Here is a 21263-nt window from a genome sequence, read left to right on the forward strand (position 1 = left end):
GCTTACTTATGACTGGTCTACACTACAGAGTTAGGTTGATGCGAGACAGCTTACGTCAACCTAACTCTGTAAGCATTTATACTACAATGTTGCTCCCGCCGATGTAAGTCTCCTGCTACACCGATCTCATAACGCCACCTCCATGAGAGGCATAGCACTTAGGTCGATGTAGTTAGGGTGACGCAGTGTCAACGCGGACACTGCATTGCTTACATGGACTGTTGCTGCCTTTCAGAAGCCATCCCACAATGCCCCACACTGATAGTTAAATCAGTGCAAGTGCTCCAACACAAGGAGTGTAGTGGGGCCATGTAAAAGCGATTTAATTACTGAAGTGGCTGAAGGTCGATGTAACTTAGGTTGACTTAATTTTGTAGTGTAGGCTTGCCCTCAGGTTGAAAGTGCTGGTATATAGAGGCAGAAGGGACATCTCAACATCCTTAGCAGCAGCCATATTGGGGAAGTGGAGGGAGAGGAGGCAAAGTGAGAAAAAGCTAAAGAAAGAAGTAGGACGCTCAAGGAAGAAGCAACGAAGTCCAAAGGTAAGCAAGGGAGAAGAGAATGGAATGTGCAAAAGAAAGATAGGCAATGAAACAAGTGGGCAAACAGGACAGAAAAAGAATGGAGAGAAAATTTGTATAATACAGATATTTGTAAACTTCACTCCTTGCCCTTTGGTTAAGATCAGATACCACCACCCTGATATGATGTAACCTTCATCTGAATACCATCATGGCAGGGCAAGGGAATAACTCAGTGATCCTAAAATCACATCTGTCACAGGGTAGCTGGTCCCTGTAAGTAGACCAGACCCAGTTCCCTTCTGTCAGTACTGGTGGGTCTAATGGTGCTAATTAAAAGAGGCAGGGCTGCACATGGGGCTTATAAAGGTCTGTCAGCAGGCAGGAAGAGGAGGAGTTACTAGGACAGGCTGTGCCTGGGGAGTGGATGTAAGGTACCCAGGAAGGCAGTCCTGGAGCTGGTGTTCCAGAAAGGGAGCAGAGCTGACTGGAACAGAGAAGCTTTAAGAAGCAGGATCACCAGAGACCCCTGGGAGGGGAGGCTGTGAAACCCTAGGACAAAGGGTGAGCCAAGGCAGTTTGTTTTATTCACTGCTGTTTGGATAATAAACCTTCTGAAAGGAGACTGGGCCTGGCACTGTATGCTTGGAAGAAGCCCTGCCCTGTGACATCATCCATCATTTTATTGTACTTTTAAGAGGCAAAGGGAGTCCATCCAGGGCAAAGGAGGAATCCCCACATCATGTCTGCTCCCACCGCAGCCAAATAAAACTTGTGTTTACGATAATGGAGGGCATGTGACTGTAGTTAACACTGATTACAGCATAGATCTCTAAGTGCTTAAATTATTGGAGAAGAGAAAGACAGGGATGGTATTTTTTTATTTCTGGAGTATTTTCTTTTTCCAAAACCTTCAGAAACTGAATATTCCACCTCCCAAACCTGTCCAAGAATCCAGTTTATGCCTATGAGTCCCCATCTACTCAAGTCCTTCTGGGACTTCCGTAATAAAATCTGAATACAAGTGTGGTATAGGGAACTGTACTATAACACAGTCTATTGCTTGATCAGAGACTATTCTCACAACAGTCTAGATATTATTCTTGGATTTTTAATACAAGGGTACAGTGAGACATTTCCACTGCGCGCACAGAAATCTGGGCAGCTCAGTATTCTTCTTATGCTTTACCAGGGCATCACTGTCATCATCCAAGGAACCTGCCAGAGCAAAGACTTGCATTACTTAGCGAGGGATAATGTTAAGGTTTGCAAACAAAAAGGTTAAGAAAAAACTAGAGATTTTAATGGCAGCCCCACTAGAGAAGAGTTTTTCAGCTCCTGACAAGGGCATCGGACTATTAAGGGCATCTCCAGGTAGGCAAGCCACCCCCCTCCTCCCTATACTTCAGTAATTCCTCCGGGGAAGGAAGGAGAGTCAAAACTCTCACATCCTTTCCTTTTGCTGTGTTCTTGAAAGCAGACGAGGTGTCTGAGGCTGTTGTGTGTGTCAGTAACGTGATCACAGCTGGCAGATGAAGGGGACAGTTAATGAAACATGTCCAAAGTTGTAACAACCCAGTGACCTGGCTTTGCCATTGGCTGGCTTCCTATTATAGCAGTTGGAATTTTAACAGCAGTGCATTTTCATTCTGCAGAGAGGACAGATTTTGCGTGTCAGAGGAGCATTTTAAAAAACAATATTGCTGTTTAGAACAGAGTTGAAAAGCAGAAGGGGGAGGGGGGTGGGCCTGGATGCTTACAAAACACGATCTAAACCAAATGCTTATTTTAATTACAGGGTAAGCGGGGGGTTCTTCCGATTTAAAGAGAACATGCAGCAGTGGAAACCCAAACACAAATAGCATTTCTAGTAGTATATGAGCACCAAATGATGACTTGTTAGGATTTCCAGTTAAGCTGACTGGGCTATTTTCATTGACTGAAGCTGAATGAAATTTAAAAAGGGTACAAACACTCCCTGGCCAACTCACTAGCTGTCTTACCCACCCCCTGGGGACTCCATCAGCAGTAGTTGGAGTCAGGAATACACATTAAGGATGCTCTGGCTGCCAAAACCCAAAACACACCCCAGCTTTTTCTGAACTGCATAATCAAGTGAAAATTCTTCATCTTGCCTACAGTGTTTTTAGAAGGCTCCCTCTGCTGAAGAAAGTGTGAATGTCATCTCTCAATGTGAAGAAGTTATGTGAAAGTAAAACCTGGCTTGAGATGTACTGTACAACGCAAGTGCTGTACTTCAATAAGAGCTGACAAAACCAAATAAACTAATCAATTTGCACTGGTCAGTTCCACCAAGTCTCATGTTTTGACTGTGTGCAACCCAGGAGAATGTGCTGTCACCACAATTGCACTCCGAGGTGTTCATCATCGCTCCATATGATTCTGAAAATCCCCATCCTTTTAACTTTCTCCTGCACCTGTTCAGAAGAGCTCATGATGGCAGAGCTTTTCATCAGGCCACAAAGTTAAGTTGTCACTAAGAATTAGCCTGTTGATCTCACAGAACCAAAACTCAGCTTGATAAAATAAGCTATCAGAAGGCGACACTTGTTTGGCACCAAACATTCTGTATTAATTTCCCCTTCATGAACAACAGTGGATTGATAGCACTAAAGACGGAAATGCTCTGTTCATTCACTCAGGTTAGCTGTGAAAGCTTCCCACATTGCCTCACCCATATGCCTCAACCCTGACCTGTTAAGGATCAATGGTTAATTTTGTTTCCCTGCCATTCACATTTGCTTTCTCTGGCAAGACTATCCTGGGTTCCAGTTATCAGTTCAGAGGCTGGTTTGTATTAGCAGCACCTCTCCAATAGTAACTGGAATGAAGCCATGAAACTCACCTCAAAACGATGCCAGTTGCACAGGCCACTGTTAATAGCTGCCGGATGGTAGCTTTTTCCCCCCCCTTCAAACCTGTGCTGGATTTGAACCAGTGACCTTGTAGTAGAATGCTATAGAGCCATTGATTCCTGTGCACTGATATGGTCCCCAGTTCAGCAAAGCACTTAAACATACGCTTAAATGCATTGCTGAACTGGGGCCACACACTAAACTGATGAAAATACTGACTAAAGTGCTCATGGCTCCCTAACATTTCTGGCAGAGGTAATAATGTTTTCAGATAGCAGTTACAAGTCAACAAAACCTTGAAGTGCATTGACAAGCTGATCCTTCAGACAAATCTCAGAGGGAGTATGCACGTCAGAGCTGAACTTACAAGACCAAGTTCAAGAAAGGAAAAAAATGCAGTTATTTTTCCAGTTGATCAAGTGTTTGACCATTACAACAAATGAAACTGAGGATAATGTGCACCTGTGCCTAGTGCCACAGGCCAGCTGAAACTGTTTTGAAAGGTTAGGATTTGACAATGATTCTTCTATGGGCATTCCAATCCACTTAATGCATTTAGCCCTGAAACCAAATTCTTCTAATAGATATAGCAAATATCCCTCACTCCAGACACACAAATGCCTTCATTGCATTAGTAATATTATGCAATTCAAAGAGAACTGGAAAAATTGATCAAGTATCTTAAGAGCAAACAACAAGAGTCACCAGCAGTTTGCGACAGATGTAGTTGACTTGTGATAACCTCTAGAATGCGCTCTCCTAAGGTTACTTAGTCAGGATATAATTGGCAACTGTTTTATTATGTCTCGATCAGAGCTGTTGGCTGACACCATCACCTCAGCTTACTACTGACAGGATGCCTTTCATCCATAGGTTTCAGAGTAGCAGCCGTGTTAGTCTGTATCCGCAAAAATAACAGGAGTACTTGTGGCACCTTAGAGACTAACAAATTCATCCATAGATCTCTCAGCACTTGATAAACAGTGGGTAATAAGCATCAGCCTCTCCCTTTTATATGTAGAGAAACAGACACAGAAGTTAATTTGTAAGATTTGTGTGTGAACAAACGGAAGGTGTGGTTACAAAACATCTCTGGGAATGAAGCTTTGGATTAAATTTACATTCCACTACATTTCTCATAAGTTTGGGTTCGGCGGTCTTTAACTGCCCCCTAAGTTTTGATGAAAAAAATTGAGAGAGACTTGTGTTGAGAATACACTTATACCATAACTATCACTGACTTCAGTAGGAGCAGAGTTAGGCCAACAGGAGTCAACTTTACAAAAACTACCATTATTTAACCTTCTGTAATTTATTATTTGACTTTAAATTCTATTCAAATCAACATAGTATAATTTCATAATTTTCAAATCTGCATTCCACTAAACATAAAAATCCAATTCATTCGTGACAAACAGGGCATGGGCAGATTATTAAAATTACTTAACCAATGGGTATTTTGAACTACAACTACCTTTAAAAGTTCTCACAGGAGACATGGGCTGCCCTGTGTTCAGTACAGTAATGCCACCCAGCAGATCCAGTTGATGAATTGGAACAAGAGTAAAGTTTTCAAAAATGCCTAAGTCCTACTGAGTTAAGTCCCTTTTTTAAAATTGATTTAGGTGCTTTGGAAAAATTTTACCCAAATGTCACATGGTCTATATGAGTTGTAGGCTTGGATGATATTCAACCTGGCTGTGACTTAACCTAGGTGAAACAGACAAGGTTGATGGACTGAGGGAAACAGTCAAAAGAGTTGGCGAAAGTTATTCTGGCACTCCAATGGAATGAACACGACTGTTATTTGTGAAACAAGGGCACAACTGAGGTGCATCAGATCCTGGGTTCCTTCTGGATGACCAGGAGAATTGAAGAAAAAAAAAAAATTTCTGGCAAGCAGTGTTACTTTGAGTGCCACAATTCTCTATGCCTGTTTCGTCACCTCGACATTTGATTACAGGAATGCACTTGGCATGGGGATACACTCATTGAAATCATTTAGAAACGAAATGCAGCAGACAGATGCTCATCTATTAAGCAGTTTCACACCAGGATCACATTATAACAGCACTCCAGTATTCACGTTGGCAGCCAGGACATGCAGAATTCAAGGTGCTGGTTTTACCCTATGAATCTCTAAATGGTTTTGAGACTGGGTACTTGAAACGACCTACTCTATCCCTAGGCAACATTGGAGCAGATGAGATTATTGGAGGTACTCACACTGGAGCTCCCCTTCATTTAAAAGGCAAGGAAATTACTGGCACATCATTCTCATGCAGTCCGCAGCTTTGGAGGTCACTCCCCTGACTTGATCCTTCAGATTGTGTGTTGCAAAACTCATTTCCCCTCCACAGTTCCCCCCGCCCTTGGATTTGGGGATGGAGTAGTAGCTTGAGGGTTGGAGAGGTCTTTTACTATTATTTCTTGCTGGTAGGTATTTCTCTCAGTGGGGTGAGCTGTCAAGTCCAAGATATTTGAAATTTTTGTAAATAAAGGTAGCAGAAGTGAACCTTAGGAGCAAGGGAATAGTACAGTTCTGAGTGAGCGAGCGAGCAGATAGGAATGGAGGAATGCGCGAAGGATACACCACGTTTGGAATAAAAAAAAAAGGAGCAATTCTTTCCCACAGTGATATTTTAAATTTTAAATTTTAAAAAAATCTTATGACAAATACTAGCAGCACATACCATTCCGTTTTGTTTTAAATGTAGCAGCAAGTGCAGCAATAGTTACATTAAGGAGCAGAATGCCTAAGAAACTGGTTTAGAACTGAATTTTATTCCTTGTTCAAAATAAATAGGATCCTTTCATCGAACAGTGATAAGTACAAAACTGAGATTATCTGTAACCCTGAGAACCAGCGCCTAGGCAAATGTGATCACGTAAGTGAAAAGAATGTAAAACCCCTCAATAAAACACTTATCAATGATGATTTACATGGGCATCTACTGTTTTGGCATTTCTATTGCATCTGAGCTAGATTATGCATTCATTGGGATAGGGACTGTCTTTAGTGTTTATAAAACTACTAGAAGTTCTTATATACCACCATAAAAAAGTGTTCACTTTGGATGCCACAAACCTTCTGGCAAACTGCAGGGGAACTTCCAAAACATTTAGCAACCTGAAAAGAAACTGGAAAAGTATTTCACTTAAAAAAAAAAAAAAAAAGTTAAAGAAAAGCACTTACTTTTTTAGAACATATCTTAATTTGCAGTTTGATTGTAAGTTTCCATCTAGCGTCCCGGGGTGCATAGATTACTGCTGTTCACATTAATTATTTTATTTTTTAATACAGCTATTAGTCTGTCAGATAAGTCATTTGGCAGAAGAAGTCATTTTGTTAGAGGCTATATTCTGTAAGTGAAAATGGAACCATTTGAGAACAAAGGACACCATGTTGCCATCTCAATGATTTCTCTGATGCACACCAAGACTAACTTCAGAATTTGTCAGGCAATCTGAAAATTACAGCACCTATTGATCAACCTAGCTGTTCAAGGAAGAGTTTTCAGTTAAATAATGCAGTTAATCTCTGGTTTACATTTGCACTGAAATAGCTAGGCAGAAGCATTTGGGACAACCCTTGATGGAAATACGTTTCAAATGTTTTTTCAGGAACAGTTGTCAATTGGGTGCCTTATTTTTTGACCAACTTGAAACATCAAGTTGCTGATTTTCATGAGAGCTGAGCACCCACAATTCCCAAGACTAACTGGAGTTCTAGAAGCTTAGGCCTGGTCTACACTATGACTAATTCGGAGTTAGCAGCGTTAAATCGAATTAACCCTGCACCCGTCCACACAACGGAGCCATTTATTTCGAAATAAAGGGCTCTTAAAATTGATTTCTGTACTCCACCCCGGCGAGCGGAGTAGCGCCAAAATCGATTTTGTCATTTCGAATTAGGGTTAGTGTGGCCGCAATTCGATGGTATTGGCCTCCGGGAGCTGTCCCAGAGTGCACCATTGTGACCGCTCTGGACAGCAATCTGAACTCGCATGCACTGGCCAGGTAGACAGGAAAAGCCCCAGGAAAATTTGAATTTCATTTCCTGTTTGCCCAGCGTGGAGAGCACAGGTGACCACAGATAGCTCAGCTCATCAGCACAGGTAACCATGCAGGCTGATAATCAAAAAAGAGCACCAGCATGGACCGTACGGGAGGTACTGGATCTGATCGCTATATGGGGAGAGGATTCAGTGCTAGCAGAACTTCGTTCGAAAAGACGAAATGCCAAAACTTTTGAAAAAATCTCCAAGGGCATGATGGAGAGAGGCCACAATAGGGACTCAGATCAGTGCCGCGTGAAAGTCAAGGAGCTCAGACAAGCCTATCAAAAAACAAAGGAGGCAAACGGTCGCTCCGGGTCAGAGCCACGGACATGCCGCTTCTACGCCGAGCTGCATGCAATTCTAGGGGGGGCCGCCACCACTATCCCACCTGTGACCGTGGATTCCGGGTCGGGGATAGTCTCATCAGCTACACCTGAGGATTCTGCGGATGGGGAAGAGGAGGAGGAGGAGGAGGAGGACGAGCTTGCAGAGAGCACCCAGCACTCCATTCTCCCCAACAGCCAGGATCTTTTTCTCAGCCTGACTGAAGTACCCTCCCAAGCCAGTATCCAAGACCATGACCCCATGGAAGGGACCTCAGGTGAGTTTACCTTTTAAAATATAAAACTTGTTTTAAAAGCAAGCATTTTTTAATGATTACTTTGCCCTGAGGACTTGGGATGCATTCGCGGCCAGTACAGCTACTGGAAAAGTCTGTTAACGTGTCTGGGGATGGAGCGGAAATCCTCCAGGGACATCTCCATGAAGCTCTCCTGGAGGTACTCCAAAAGCCTTGCCACAAGGTTTCTGGGCAGTGCAGCCTTATTCCGTCCTCCATGGTAGGACACTTGACCACACCATGCTTGCAGCAAGTAATCTGGTATCATTGCCTGACAAAGCCTGGCAGCGTATGGTCCCGGTGTTTGCTGGCATTCAAGCAACATCCGTTCTTTATCTTGCTGTGTAATCCGCAGGAGAGTGATATTGCTCATGGTAACCTGGTTGAAATACGGGAATTTAATTAAGGGGACAGAGGTGGCCGTTCCTACTGGGCTGTTTGCCTGTGGCTGAAAAGAAATCCTTCCCTGCAGTTAGCCAAGCACAGGGGGGGGAATTGGCCCTGAGCTTTTCGCGTTTGGCTAGCAGGGATCTTCCCTGTTACCAGCCACGCAGTGGGGGGAGGGGTACATTGATCATCCCAGAGAATTCATGGCGGGAGGGGGGGGGGGGTTAGTTTGGTTTCTGCAGGGATCTTCCCTGATACCTGCCACGCGGTGGGGGGAGGGATAAAGCGATCATCCCAGAGAATTGGATGGGGGGGGGGGGGTTAGTTTGTTTTCTGCTGCTGAAGGTTAACAGGAAAACCGCAGCAGTCAACAGGCTTTGCTTGGTATGTGGGAAAGGAGGGCGCAGAAGCCGAAAGACAATGGCTTACCATGGCTGCCTGCAAGCTGAATTCTGTTGCCCGGATCTGCGTCTGTGATCTCTAACACCAAAGCCACAGGCACTCAATATTAAGATGGAAAATGCGACCTTGTACTGAAATCACATGTGCTATGTAATGTGAATAGTGTTTTTCACCATGAAAGAGTATAAGCATTGTTCTGTAAAATGTATCATTTTAAAAACTTCTCTCCTTTTTTTCAACCCTCCCTCCAGCAGCTGCAAATTTTTCAAGCCTCCCTCCTCCGTCCCGAAGGCTCTCTCAGATAAGGCGGCGTAGAAAGAGGACGCGAGACAACATGTTCACGGAAATAATGGAATGCACCCGAAATGAAAGAGCTCATTTGAATGAGTGGAAGGACACTGTATCTAAATTTAGGAAAGATGCCAGTGAACGTGAGGTCATGAGGGACGCTCGAGATGAGAGGTGGCAGGCTGCAACGCTGGGGCTGCTGCGTGAGCAAACGGACATGCTCCGGCGTCTGGTGGAGCTTCAGGAACGGCAGCAGGATGACAGAGTGCCACTGCAGCCGCTGTATAACCTCCCTCCCCCCTCACCATGTTCCATATCCTCCTCACCCAGACGTGTAAGAACGCGGGGGGGGAGGCTCCGTGCACGCTCCCACTCCACCCCAGTGGACAGCCCAACCAAAAGGCTGTCATTATATTGAATTTGTTCAGTGGCCTTTTACTTCCCTCCTATCCTCCTCCCAAACCTCACCCAGATTACCTTCTTGGTTCTCTCCCTATGTTTATAATCACTTAATAAAGAATACATGATTTTTAAACGATAGTGACTTTATTTCCTTTGAAAGAAAGCTGGGGGAACGGGGAGGGTGGGTTCCTTACAGAGAATGAATGAGTCAATAAAGGGGGCGGGTTTTCATGAAGGGAGAAACAAACAGAAATTTCACACTGTAGCCTGGCCAGTCATGAAACTGGTTTTCAAAGCTTCTCTGATGCACAGCACTTCCTGGTGTGCTCTTCTAATCGCCCTGGTGTCTGGCTGCGCGTAATCAGCAGCCAGGCTATTTGCCTCAGCCTCCCACCCTGCCATAAAGGTCTCCCCCTTACTTTCACAGAGATTGTGGAGCACACAGCAAGCAGAAATAACAATGGGGAGATTTCTTTGGCTGAGGTCAGAGCGAGTCAGTAGCGATCGCCAGCGACCTTTTAAACGGCCAAATGCACATTCTACCACCATTCTGCACTTGCTCAGCCTGTAGTTAAACAGCTCCTGACTCCTGTCCAGGCTGCCTGTGTATGGCTTCATGAGCCATGGCATTAAGGGGTAGGCTGGGTCTCCAAGAATAACTATTGGCATTTCAACATCCCCAACGGTCATTTTCTGGTCCGGGAAGTAAGTCCCTTGCTGCAGCCCTTTAAACAGAGTAGTGTTCCTGAAGACGCGAGCATCATGAACCCTTCCCGGCCAGCCCGCGTTGATGTTGGTGAAACGTACCTTGTGATCCACAAGTGCTTGCAGCACCATTGAAAAGTACCCCTTGCGGTTTATGTACTGGGTACCCTGGTGCTCCGGTGCCAAGATAGGGATGTGGGTTCCATCTATCGCCCCACCACAGTTAGGGAATCCCATTGCAGCAAAGCCATCCACTATGACCTGCACATCTCCCAGAGTCACTAGCTTTCGTAGCAGCACCTCAGTGATTGCTTTGGCTACTTGCATCACAGCAGTCCCCACAGTAGATTTGCCCACTCCAAATTGATTCCCGACTGACCGGTAGCTGTCTGGCGTTGCAAGCTTCCACAGGGCTATTGCCTCTCGCTTCTCAACTGTGAGGGCTGCTCTCATCTTGGTATTCTGGCGCTTCAGGGCAGGGGAAAGCAAGTCACAAAGTTCCAAGAAAGTGCCCTTACGCATGCGAAAGTTTCGCAGCCACTGGGAATCGTCCCACACCTGCAACACTATGCGGTCCCACCAGTCTGTGCTTGTTTCCCGGGCCCAGAATCGGCGTTCCACGGCTATAACCTGCCCCATTAACAGCATGAACTCCAAAGCACCAGGTCCCGCGGTTCGATAGAATTCCATGTCCATATCCTCATCACTCTCGTCGCCGCGCTGCCGTAGCCTGGTTTTCCAGGTTCTTGTTCAGCATAAACTGCACGATAAGGCGCGAGGTATTTACAATGTTCATGACTGCTGTCTTGAGCTGAGCGGGCTCCATGCTTGCCGTGGTATGGCGTCCGCACTGTTCACCCAGGAAAAAGGCGCGAAACGGTTGTCTGCCGTTGCTTCCTGGAGAGGGGGGAGGATATACCCAGAACCACCCGCGACAATGTTTTTGGTCCCATCAGGCATTGGGATCTCAACCCAGAATTCCAATGGGCGGAGGAGACTGCGGGAACTACGGGATAGCTACCCACAGTGCAACGCTCCAGAAATTGACGCTAGCCCCGGTACATGGATGCACACCGCCGAATTAATGTGCTTAGTGTGGTTGCATACATTTGACTTTATACAATCTGTTTTACAAATTCGAATTATATAAATTCGGATTAATCCCGTAGTGTAGACATACCCTTAGCAGCTCTAAAATTTAGGCTCTTGAAGCCTCAAGCTGAGCACCCATAAGTTGAGACATCTCTCTCTGGCAACCTTTGAAAGGTTTGGCTATAGTGCCTCAATTTCTCAGTATTATACTGTCACTACTTGATTTGCTAATCACTCAAAAAGTTAGTAACAGAGTCCTGTGGCACCCTTAAGACTAACAGATGTATTGGAGCATAAGCTTTCGTGGGTGAATACCCACTTCGTCAGACGCATGTAACGGCCAGACGCATGTCTGACGAAGTGGGTATTCACCCACGAAAGCTTATGCTCCAATACATCTGTTAGTCTTAAAGGTGCCACAGGACTCTCTGTTGCTTTTTACAGATCCAGACTAACACGGCTACCCCTCTGATACAAAAAGTTAGTGTTATTCAAATTTGCTAGTGAAAGAGCTATCCAAACCTGGGAGCTTCTCTCCCAATGCACTTATTTCTAACATCTCACATCCATAAGATGTTAATTGGAATTAGCTTTACTTGGAACTGCAAGATCACATCTGAATTCAGAAATCCTCAATGTGAGAGTTCACTTGTTTTCTCTCCGTGACCTATTGTTTTAAGGCACATCATTTTTAAGCCCTGGGGTAATCCCTTTTGCTTTTGTTTTCCAACATTCCATACTTTCCAGTTCCCATATAACTCTTCTTGTTTATACAAAAGGTTGTTCTGCTTCTGCAGCAATTCGTTTCTCAAACACTATTTCCAGCTGTTCTTACATCAGTGATAAAACTTACATTTACGTAGCACCTTTCATGTAGAAGGATCCAAAAAAATCACTTAAGTAGATTTACCAATTGTAACCTGATCTTTAAAACATTAAAGCAAGTGTGTAACTTCATGCATTTGAGTAGTTCTGTTGAAGTCAATAGGACAACCTAAATGGTTGAAGTTACACCAATGCCTAAGGGTTTGGAGGAATGAGGCCTTCGTGTCCAAACACGAAACCTTAACTCATAAGTAGTCCCACAAACTTCCATGGGACTACTTATTGACAAAAGGCCATTGGATCAGCCCCTACAGACAGAAATCACTTCACCCACCAGTGGCACAGCAGTGCAGCTGTTGTTTAACAGCACACATACACATACCCCATATGGTAGTTTCAGACAGGAAGTGAAGAATGCTCACCCAGTTAAAACTACAGAGTACACTTAGGTGGGCTGAAACCTAGTATCCCAGTCCAAATTTGTTTGGGACACCAAAGTTAACTCATCTGCTCTTGCAAAAAAGAGTGAAATGGATAATCTGATTTAAAAAAAAAAAAAAAAAAAAAGTAAAATCCTTTAAATTCTCAGTTCGTCTAGCAACAAAATGCCCTCAAATATCACACTCTAAGAAGCAGAGAGGCATATCGTGCTGAAACTACCACCATGACTTCTTACAGAAGTTGGATTTTCCCTGGTGGTTTCCCATCCAGGCCTTATTACTTAATTTATGAAATCTGACAGGATTACAGCCCAAGATGGTTTAGACTGTTATTGATACAGTTGCCCTTTGACAAGGACTATAATTAGCAGCTAGATTGCTTTGTGAATTTTGCATATCTTTGCCTAAACAAGGGGAAGAAGCCAAAGGAAAATATTTAGTTTTGTAAAAGGGTCTCAAGCTAAAGGGTAACAAAAGTAAACACAAATTACATCAGACACTTTAAACATCTTTGTTGTGTCTAGTAATAGTGACATCCAGTGGTTGTCAATATAATAGTCAAGCATATACAAGTATTTCAAGTTATTGCAATACAATACCTACTATTAGGACGTGAATTAAATCACGTCTCATGCATCATCTAAATGAAAATCACAAGATTAAGTTGGTCGGATAAAGGAATCGTCCTGCTAAAAGTATTACAAGAAAATTTAACAGCATTGAAACAAGTAAATCTATTTGAACACTTTAGTGTACTGTATGTATTCAAAGTTAGTGTTTTTTTACCAGACCATTTTTCTAGTTATAGATGGTAACTGCATTTTAGCAAGATAAAAGCTTCTTCTCTTGTTCCCATAGAGAGCTGTGCAAAAAGACCAGGAGACAAACTCCCATTCTATCTTGGCTCTGCCATTGACTTACTTTGAAGTGTTGGGTAAATTAAGCTCTCTGCTTTAAATTTCTTCATCTGAAATGTAGGCATATTATCTACTTCTCAGGAGGTGTTTTGAGAATTAGGTAAGTTGTTTTGTAAAGTGCTTTAAGGGAAAGTACTTAGTACAATTGTCAATGGTTATAAAATTATTAGATAAATCAGATCATCTGGGAGGTAGGTAAAGCTTGGAATTAGCCCCTTACCTTTGAAGTATCAGGCTGGTAATGTGCTCTCTTCCCCTAACAAAGGGAGAGATTCATTTAGTTCTGCAGTGAACTCTTGACTGGGTCAGGAATATTGCTGAAGGGAATAGCTGCATCCTCTCCTCTATATGCAAGACCTCTAGACTCCTGCACTCATTGCCCCTCCACAGACAGGTCTTCCCAAACACAATTGCATCCATGAGATCTGAATCAAACACTAAAGCATTTTATCGTAACATTCTGGCACCAGACTTTCTGTACAACAGAAATGTTGTGTTTGTTTACTGTTCCTCCTGAACTTTATGTTCTTCCTCTTTCCTTAATTTACTCCACTGCTCCTATTCCATGTCTGCCTGTTCAGTTTTAGTTCAGTTTCTCCCTTTCTCCATCTAAACAGCCACTCCCTCCTCCATTTCCCCCATCTGACTGGGCCTCATTGTCACTCATCCGGGGAGTAGGAATGGGTCCTGATTTCCCCTCCATCCTGCTGCTCCTTCCTCTCACTTCATTTCCCCTTATCTCTTCCAGTTTTTTCCATTTACTGCAAACTCTTCTTTTCTGAATTCACTTCACACCTACCCCCCTCCCCCGACCGCCCCCCCCCCAGCATGCTCCTGCTTGGAGACCATCACATTTCAAAAATTGGCTGATCTGAAAATATCTGGGGGGTAGGATCGACTGGCTAGTTATTCTCACTGCAAGAGCCCTAATGAAAGGTCAAAGATTTATACGAGTTGAAGAGAAACTAGAGCTTGCTCATGATTTTAACACCAGAAGGGACAATTATGATCACTATTCTGACCTGATGCATAGCACAGATCATAGAACTAACCAAAAATCCCCACATTAAGCCCATACCTTCTGGTTAAGGTAGAACATCGCTTAAGAAATCCACCCAGTGTTGACGAAAGACTTCAAATGATGGAGAATCCATTCACCTACTGAGGCTGTTCACCGGTTTAATACTCACTTTTAAAAGGGGGGTGGGGTGGAGGTAGCGTGCCAGTTTCTAGCCTGAATTTGTCTATCTTCAGCTTCCAGCTATTGGATCTGGTTATGTTTTTGTCTGCTAAAGAGCTTTTTACTGTGAGAATTTTTCTCCATCTAGGTACTTAGACTGATCAAATTACCTCTTAACCTTCTCCCTGTTAAGGTAAACGCTAGGTTGAATGTAAGGCAGGTTTCTGAATCTTTTCAACCAACATTTCTGCTAAAGAGCAGTAAGAAGTGCAGACAACTGTTGCAGTAGAGCTCTTTTATGGATACTAGTTTACCTAATGTGCTTATTTCAACATGGAAAAAAGCCCAGGATTTCTAAAAAGCTTTAACCGCTCCACATAATGGAGAAGGAATCTTGTTATAGTCAATTGTGGCTACAGCTTTATAAATCTTAGAATGCAGCCATGGGGAAAAATGATGGCAGAAGACTAATCATTAAAGTGGGCAACTTTTGGACCCAATCCAGACTAAACCAGTCCATCTAACCCACAGAAGCTATGCAGTTCATAGGCACATACTCCTTCTTGCAGCATATCAGCCATTTAATGCTGATTACAGGCATTTTATGTCAATTAATCTCAAGAGGATACTCGGAGGGGTGCACTTACTGCTTAAGGTGCTGTGCTCCTCTCATTGTCTTGTGAGACTGGCAATGAAACTCAAGGGAAACCTTTAAGCAAAGGTCAAGCTGCAAGGACAGTGGATCTCCTTGAATAGCAGCACCAGTATTCTGAAGCACAGGGAGGCAGAAGCAAGAACTATTAGCCTAAAAGGAACCATCCCAGCTAAAATGGCAATCAAGGAAAGGAATAGCCTGCCAAAATTCCTCAATCACAGATTTATTTTTGCCCTATCCTTTAAATTGACACCTTAATCTGGGCTACAGCCAATCCACCAAGGCTCCATGCAGGGTCTTAGTACAGCTCTATTCTTGGGGGGCAAGGGGGATAGATTGAATAGGCAGAGGAAAGATCATCCATTCCATTCCTTTGCACAGCTCTGCACCGCCTCATCACAGTGTGTTATTTTTAGTCTGGAGCAGAAAGGTTAGCTTGCTGCAGAGCTAGGATCCAGAGCACAGCCAGCTGCCACTACACTGGGGGATATAGTCCTTAAGGAAGATCTGAAAGAAATACAAACCACCACAGCAACTCCCTTCTCTGTGGGCAAGTTCACAAATCCATAACACAGTTGGTTCTACTTAAATTTTCATACTGTGCCCCACACTATAATATGAGCACCTTGCAGAATTGAGTTAAAGAAGGTGGACAACATTTCTCACACGGTTTCTTCACCATGTGCCCCCCTACCCCCGAGAAAAAAACATCACACATGTAGATTATTAGCAGCACATAAACTTGGGTCTTTGTGTAGTTCTTAAGGAAGGCAAGGTAAAATGTGCATTTCACATTCGGACCACAGCATATTGAGGTTTGGGGTACGTATGAGTTCCTGTGGGAGAGCAACGTTCCAGTTTCAGGCACTCATCAGAGAAAGCGCCACTCCCTATGCAGACAAGCTTTGCCCTTGTGGTAAAAATTCCACAATGCTTCCCATTGCTCCAGCATTCAAGTGTTCTAGAAAAGCAATGACTTCACAGAGGTTGAGGTCCCAAGAGGAGAGGCAGTATCCCAAGGACAGGCCATTCAGTGCTTTGGAAAGAAGAAACCAGACCTTGAGTTTAACAAGGATGGAGAGTGATAATAAAATTACTCAGATGCCCAGCAAAACTCCCAAATCGTGGACTGGCTTGATGATCTGTGAGTATGTCTCCTGGAGCTAGAAAAAGCAAACTTTTTGAAGTGTTTCCTTCTGTCCACTTCTGTCTTGCTGGAGTTTAATTTCAGACTGCTCTACCTCATTTATGTGCTGATCTCAGCCAAATGCTAGAATAAGTGGGCAACTGTGGTTATCAGCTGTGAATGACAGATAGCTGTGTATATCTATAGATTAATGACATTTGAATTCTTGAAGTCAACCACAAGGAAGGGTTCAAGCCATTTTAGAAAGCCTTTCCTTGAGCCCACCATCCCCTAGATTGGGAAGTGTAGTATTATTCCATTATCAACTACACTGAATTCTAGGGAGAAGTCCAGGAGGTGGCCACTTATCCTTGGATAATTTGGTCACTGGCAGTCTGACTTTTTAATATGCTTTATGCATCACTTTATAAGAGGATTACTTTCTAATTGAAAATCATTTACATTTGAACTCTTGGTATCACACTGGGGATTATGAAATAGATAGTGCAAGATGACAAACCAGTCACTGGTGTATTTAAGGCAGAGTTCCTTCTGCCCTATAATATGTACACACAACATGAGCAGGGATTCCATCCCTCTTTGGCCCTAGGTAACCAGCTTGCTTTTCTTGCTGAACAGCAGCACAAAAGCTGCTCCATTTCTCTGCCACCACACTATTTGTATGAACAGATAAAGGCTTATTGGGCACTGTGCTTGCAACAAGAGGACAGAAACTGCCATTATGAATTAAAGTGTTAGATGAAGTACAGGAGTCCTACATCCTGCCTCCTTCAGTGGAATATGTGAACCCTTCTCAATACTAAATTATGCAGTAATCTGCATATAGGAAGATTTCACTTCTCCATCCTCCTCCTCCTCCTCTCTGTAGTCAGTGGATGGCTTACATTCTGAAGCTTGAATGTTTGTCTAGGTACTGTGGTACACCGTGTGCTGCCATAGCAGATCGTGGTAGCCCCAACACTGTTCAACTTATTACAGCTGAGTTGAAACATAACTTACTAAATGTGCTGTAACAGATTGGACAGGTTACCAGGCTCCATTCAACTGTGGCAAAAGAGGGCTGTGTGTGTGGAAGAAAAAGTATTGAGTTCTTATGCTCTACTTTCCCTTTACAGGTGTGCTGAAAACAGCCCAATAAAGAGCATCTTCTCTTTATTTTAGAAGTTAATTTGTCAAATAGTGAAGATCTCACAATCTCAAAGAAGTGATTAAAAACAGATGAAGCATGCAGCTTCATTAAAAATTGTGCACAAGACTTGCTACTTAGTCACACAAAATTGAAAGTCTCCAGAGAACTTAATTTGAATCTTATGAACATGCCTGCCGATGGGGCAGGGAGCCCCACAATTGCCCTGGGGCCAGGGTGATTTAAAAGGGCCGGGGGGACCCCGGCTGCCGCCACTGCCGTGGTAGCAGCAGCGGCCAGGGAGCCCCAGGCCATTTTAAATTGCCTGGGCAGGCCGCAGGGCGCCTAGGTGCATGAGACCGCTCTGGGCCCCATGCTTTGGGGGGCCCCCATGGGTGGTCCTGGAAGTGACTAATTCGTCACTTCCGCTCTGGGCCCTGCCCCCCTAGGGACAGCCCTGGCCCTGGGGCCCAGAATTTCTGTCAGTGGGCCTGCTTATGAACATAATGCAAAACCTTACATTTAATGACTTCCCATAATCCCAAGTGCTTTACACATTTGAGAAACAAAAACCCACCATCTTTGCTAAAGGCCATCATTTCTTAGACTTGGAGAATGTAATACATCTGCCAAACATTCCACAGGGTCTTGATTTCAAGTTTTCTAAATGTTACTCAAATAACGACCCAGCGCCCACTCATAACATATTTTACATGATGTCTGTAAAACATTAAGTCATTTCTCAGAAAAATAACCATGGTGTGTATGCAGAGTCAATGAGCCAAGTTAAGCTTCCTACTGCAACTTAATTTCCTCTACTATAAACATCTCCTAGCGTCACTCCTAGTATTAACCTGGCTTGTTACACAATCTAGTGGTCTTCAAGATTTTATTACCAGAGCAGAGTTATAGAATTTTTTTTATTGGCAGAGCAATCAACAATTAGCATACGCCAAAACATAGCCAAGTACAAGAAGTTTATTTTGAATGGTCTATTTTGTGAACTATCATTCTGTAGTCCTCTGGTGTCAGCCGCTGGTCACAGCATCAGTTGAATCAGGAAGCCATTTCTACTTAGATGCTTTTAAGTCCATTCAGGTTATATCACTGTAGGCCAAATTTCAAGCTCTTGTCAGGCTGAAAGTATGTAAAAGTTTGCCTGTATTGTCCTATCCCCCTTCCAGCTATTGTTAACCCTTTCTCCCAAGGAGAGATTCAGTTTTTAAAAGACAAACAAAGGTGCAATGTGCTTACCTCTTGATAATGGTTAGATCATCTTTAATTCTAGCACCTCAAGTTATACAAAGGTATGCTTAATAACCAAACTCCATAGAACTGTTGGACACATTCAATAAGGTGACAACTGTGCAATACCACTCAGTATTTCAGAGTCAGGGAACATACTCTTGAATTGTTTAAACACAATCCACAGAACTCAAAATTCATAAACCATCCACAGTTAAACTAAACAGTCATTTAAAAGTCTTACAGTTTAATATAGTTCACATAATGGTCAGTCTTTCATAAGGGATACTAAACATTACTTGAAAGCATGCCAAACTTCACTTTTTATAGGTAAGTTGGGCAGGCACATGGATTGGCCATTGCTGGGTACAACCAGAACAGTGAGGAGAAGTTCTACCACAGTTCAGCATATCCCGCATTATTTTGTCAGTTAAACGTGAACCGTGAATTAAATATTCATCTTTACATATACACAAGTTATGCTGTGAAAGCATATTTGCTTACAAACATATAAAAATACTTGTTAACTAGTTTGATAAGAAAATAATGTATAAAAGTATATAGCAAAAACATTTAATCATCTCTGACATTGGAAAGATCAAATCCATCTTTTTATATTACATGAAACAAAAACAGCTACAATTTTAGTTTTCTTTAATCCCTTACCCAGAAATACATCAAAGGAAGACACATGAATTTTTTCCCCCAACAATAATGTGAAATTTTTCTAATAAACTGAAATGGCTAGTCCAGAATGAGCCCAGGTATTTGGCCACATTATAATAGTAGTAGTAGTAATAATCCTGTAGCTATTCTGGATCCATAAAATAAATACAGTAAGTAGACTTTTGGCCACTGGAAAAAAAAAGCTGAAGCATAAACAAGAGCTGAAACATTTTTGCTGACAAAAATTCAGTGTTGGTTTCTTAAGGCTAGCTGAACTCTAATTTAACTGAAGGGCAAAAAGCCAATACACTTTTTTATTAAATACACTTTACACTTTGATTAGAGGTCTCCTTGATAGTAGCTAATGAAATGTCAGAAGTGAAAAATAAATTAATTAACATAAGACAACTTTTATGCTTCACTTGAACACCTTGTCCTCTTAGGTTTTGTTTCATCTCCTTTATGAATAAAATTCCACAAGGTGCAAGCTCTTAAAGGGAGCAAAAATAGGAACTGTGATTTTAAAGAAGCAGCCTTAGTGTTTTGCTTTGAAGTCTGCCCTAAGATGACTAGTTGTCTTCTAGGACTGTATTCAGCCAGCTTCTTGGACTAAGGCTATTTTGGTGGCCATTTATAGGACATGGCACAAAAGGCTAGACATACCCAAAGTGATGCAAAATGGTGGAAAGAAAAATTAATCTGGCAGTTGATAGCTTGATTCATGGGATTCTTAGAAAATGACACAATGACAGCCTTTCTTGTCTTTTTCTTTCCGTGTTGGTTCTGGTGAAGGAGGGCACTCTTGTTCTTGAAATTTTCTACAAAAATGAAAGTTCAGTTCATATATTTCTAACTGAAATCCGCTATATATTTAAGTAAGTTTATTTAGGATACTCTTGCTCTAGCAAAATTAGTCTTAACCACCATTACCTATGTTGACTTGACAAGTTCCAGGACTTTCAAATTATTATTTGTATTGCCGCAGAACCTAGAGACTGTGTGCTAGGTACTGTACAAACAAAGTAAGAGTCCCTGTCTAGAGATATTACTGCTCATGAATACTATTAGGCATACTTCTATCAGTTCATGTCAGACCCAGCAAGGTTTTCAGGTAAGGTTAGACTACTACCCTTCTGGGCATGCTCAAAGGTAAAAAAGGGTGTTGTGCCTGTAACCAAATACTGGACAATGGGCCTATATTTGTACCTCAATGTTAACAGCTTGAATAACCAATTCTCGTGGATAAATCTTTAAGATGCTGTCTCTCTGCAAACCATATCTTACAGAGATTCCCCCAAATCCTGTTCTTTCCGGGGGCATAAGCAATAATATTATTATTAATAATGGCTGATCAACATAATCATAATTCATGCCTGGTTCTAGAAGCTACATCAACAAGTATTAGAATCAAACATTTTAGTTAGCTCTTCTTACAATGCTTCTGATAACCTGGGCTTTCCTTGAACCAAAATGGAAATTCCATGAAACAGAGTAAGTTGCTCTGATGCAATTTAAAATGGTTCAAAATGGGTTACTTACAGCCAGCTTGACTGATTTAGCCAACAAGTTTAGTTCTGAAGTTATTCAACATCCAAATGATGACATAACATCCTCTTTGGAGAAGTGGAATAGACATGTTTGTTTTCGAGTACCATTTAAATTGAAATCAAATTTGAAATATAATTTTAAGAATAAAAAGAGGCAAATCC

The 21263-nt window shown here is 42.6% G+C and overlaps 1 protein-coding gene across 1 annotated transcript in view; it reads right to left on the minus strand.

Moving 5' to 3' along the window:
• Window positions 1-18541: 18541 nt before the first annotated feature.
• Window positions 18542-21263, minus strand: part of RRAS2 (RAS related 2) — an 88024-nt gene continuing 85302 nt past the window's right edge. The window contains exon 6 of the mRNA XM_065402684.1: window positions 18542-20372. Within this exon, the coding sequence (XP_065258756.1) occupies window positions 20285-20372 (88 nt within the window). The 3' untranslated portion in view covers window positions 18542-20284. The remainder of the gene's footprint in view (window positions 20373-21263) is intronic.

This window comes from Emys orbicularis, chromosome 4, assembly GCF_028017835.1.
Source record: "Emys orbicularis isolate rEmyOrb1 chromosome 4, rEmyOrb1.hap1, whole genome shotgun sequence".
Taxonomy (NCBI): domain Eukaryota; kingdom Metazoa; phylum Chordata; order Testudines; family Emydidae; genus Emys; species Emys orbicularis.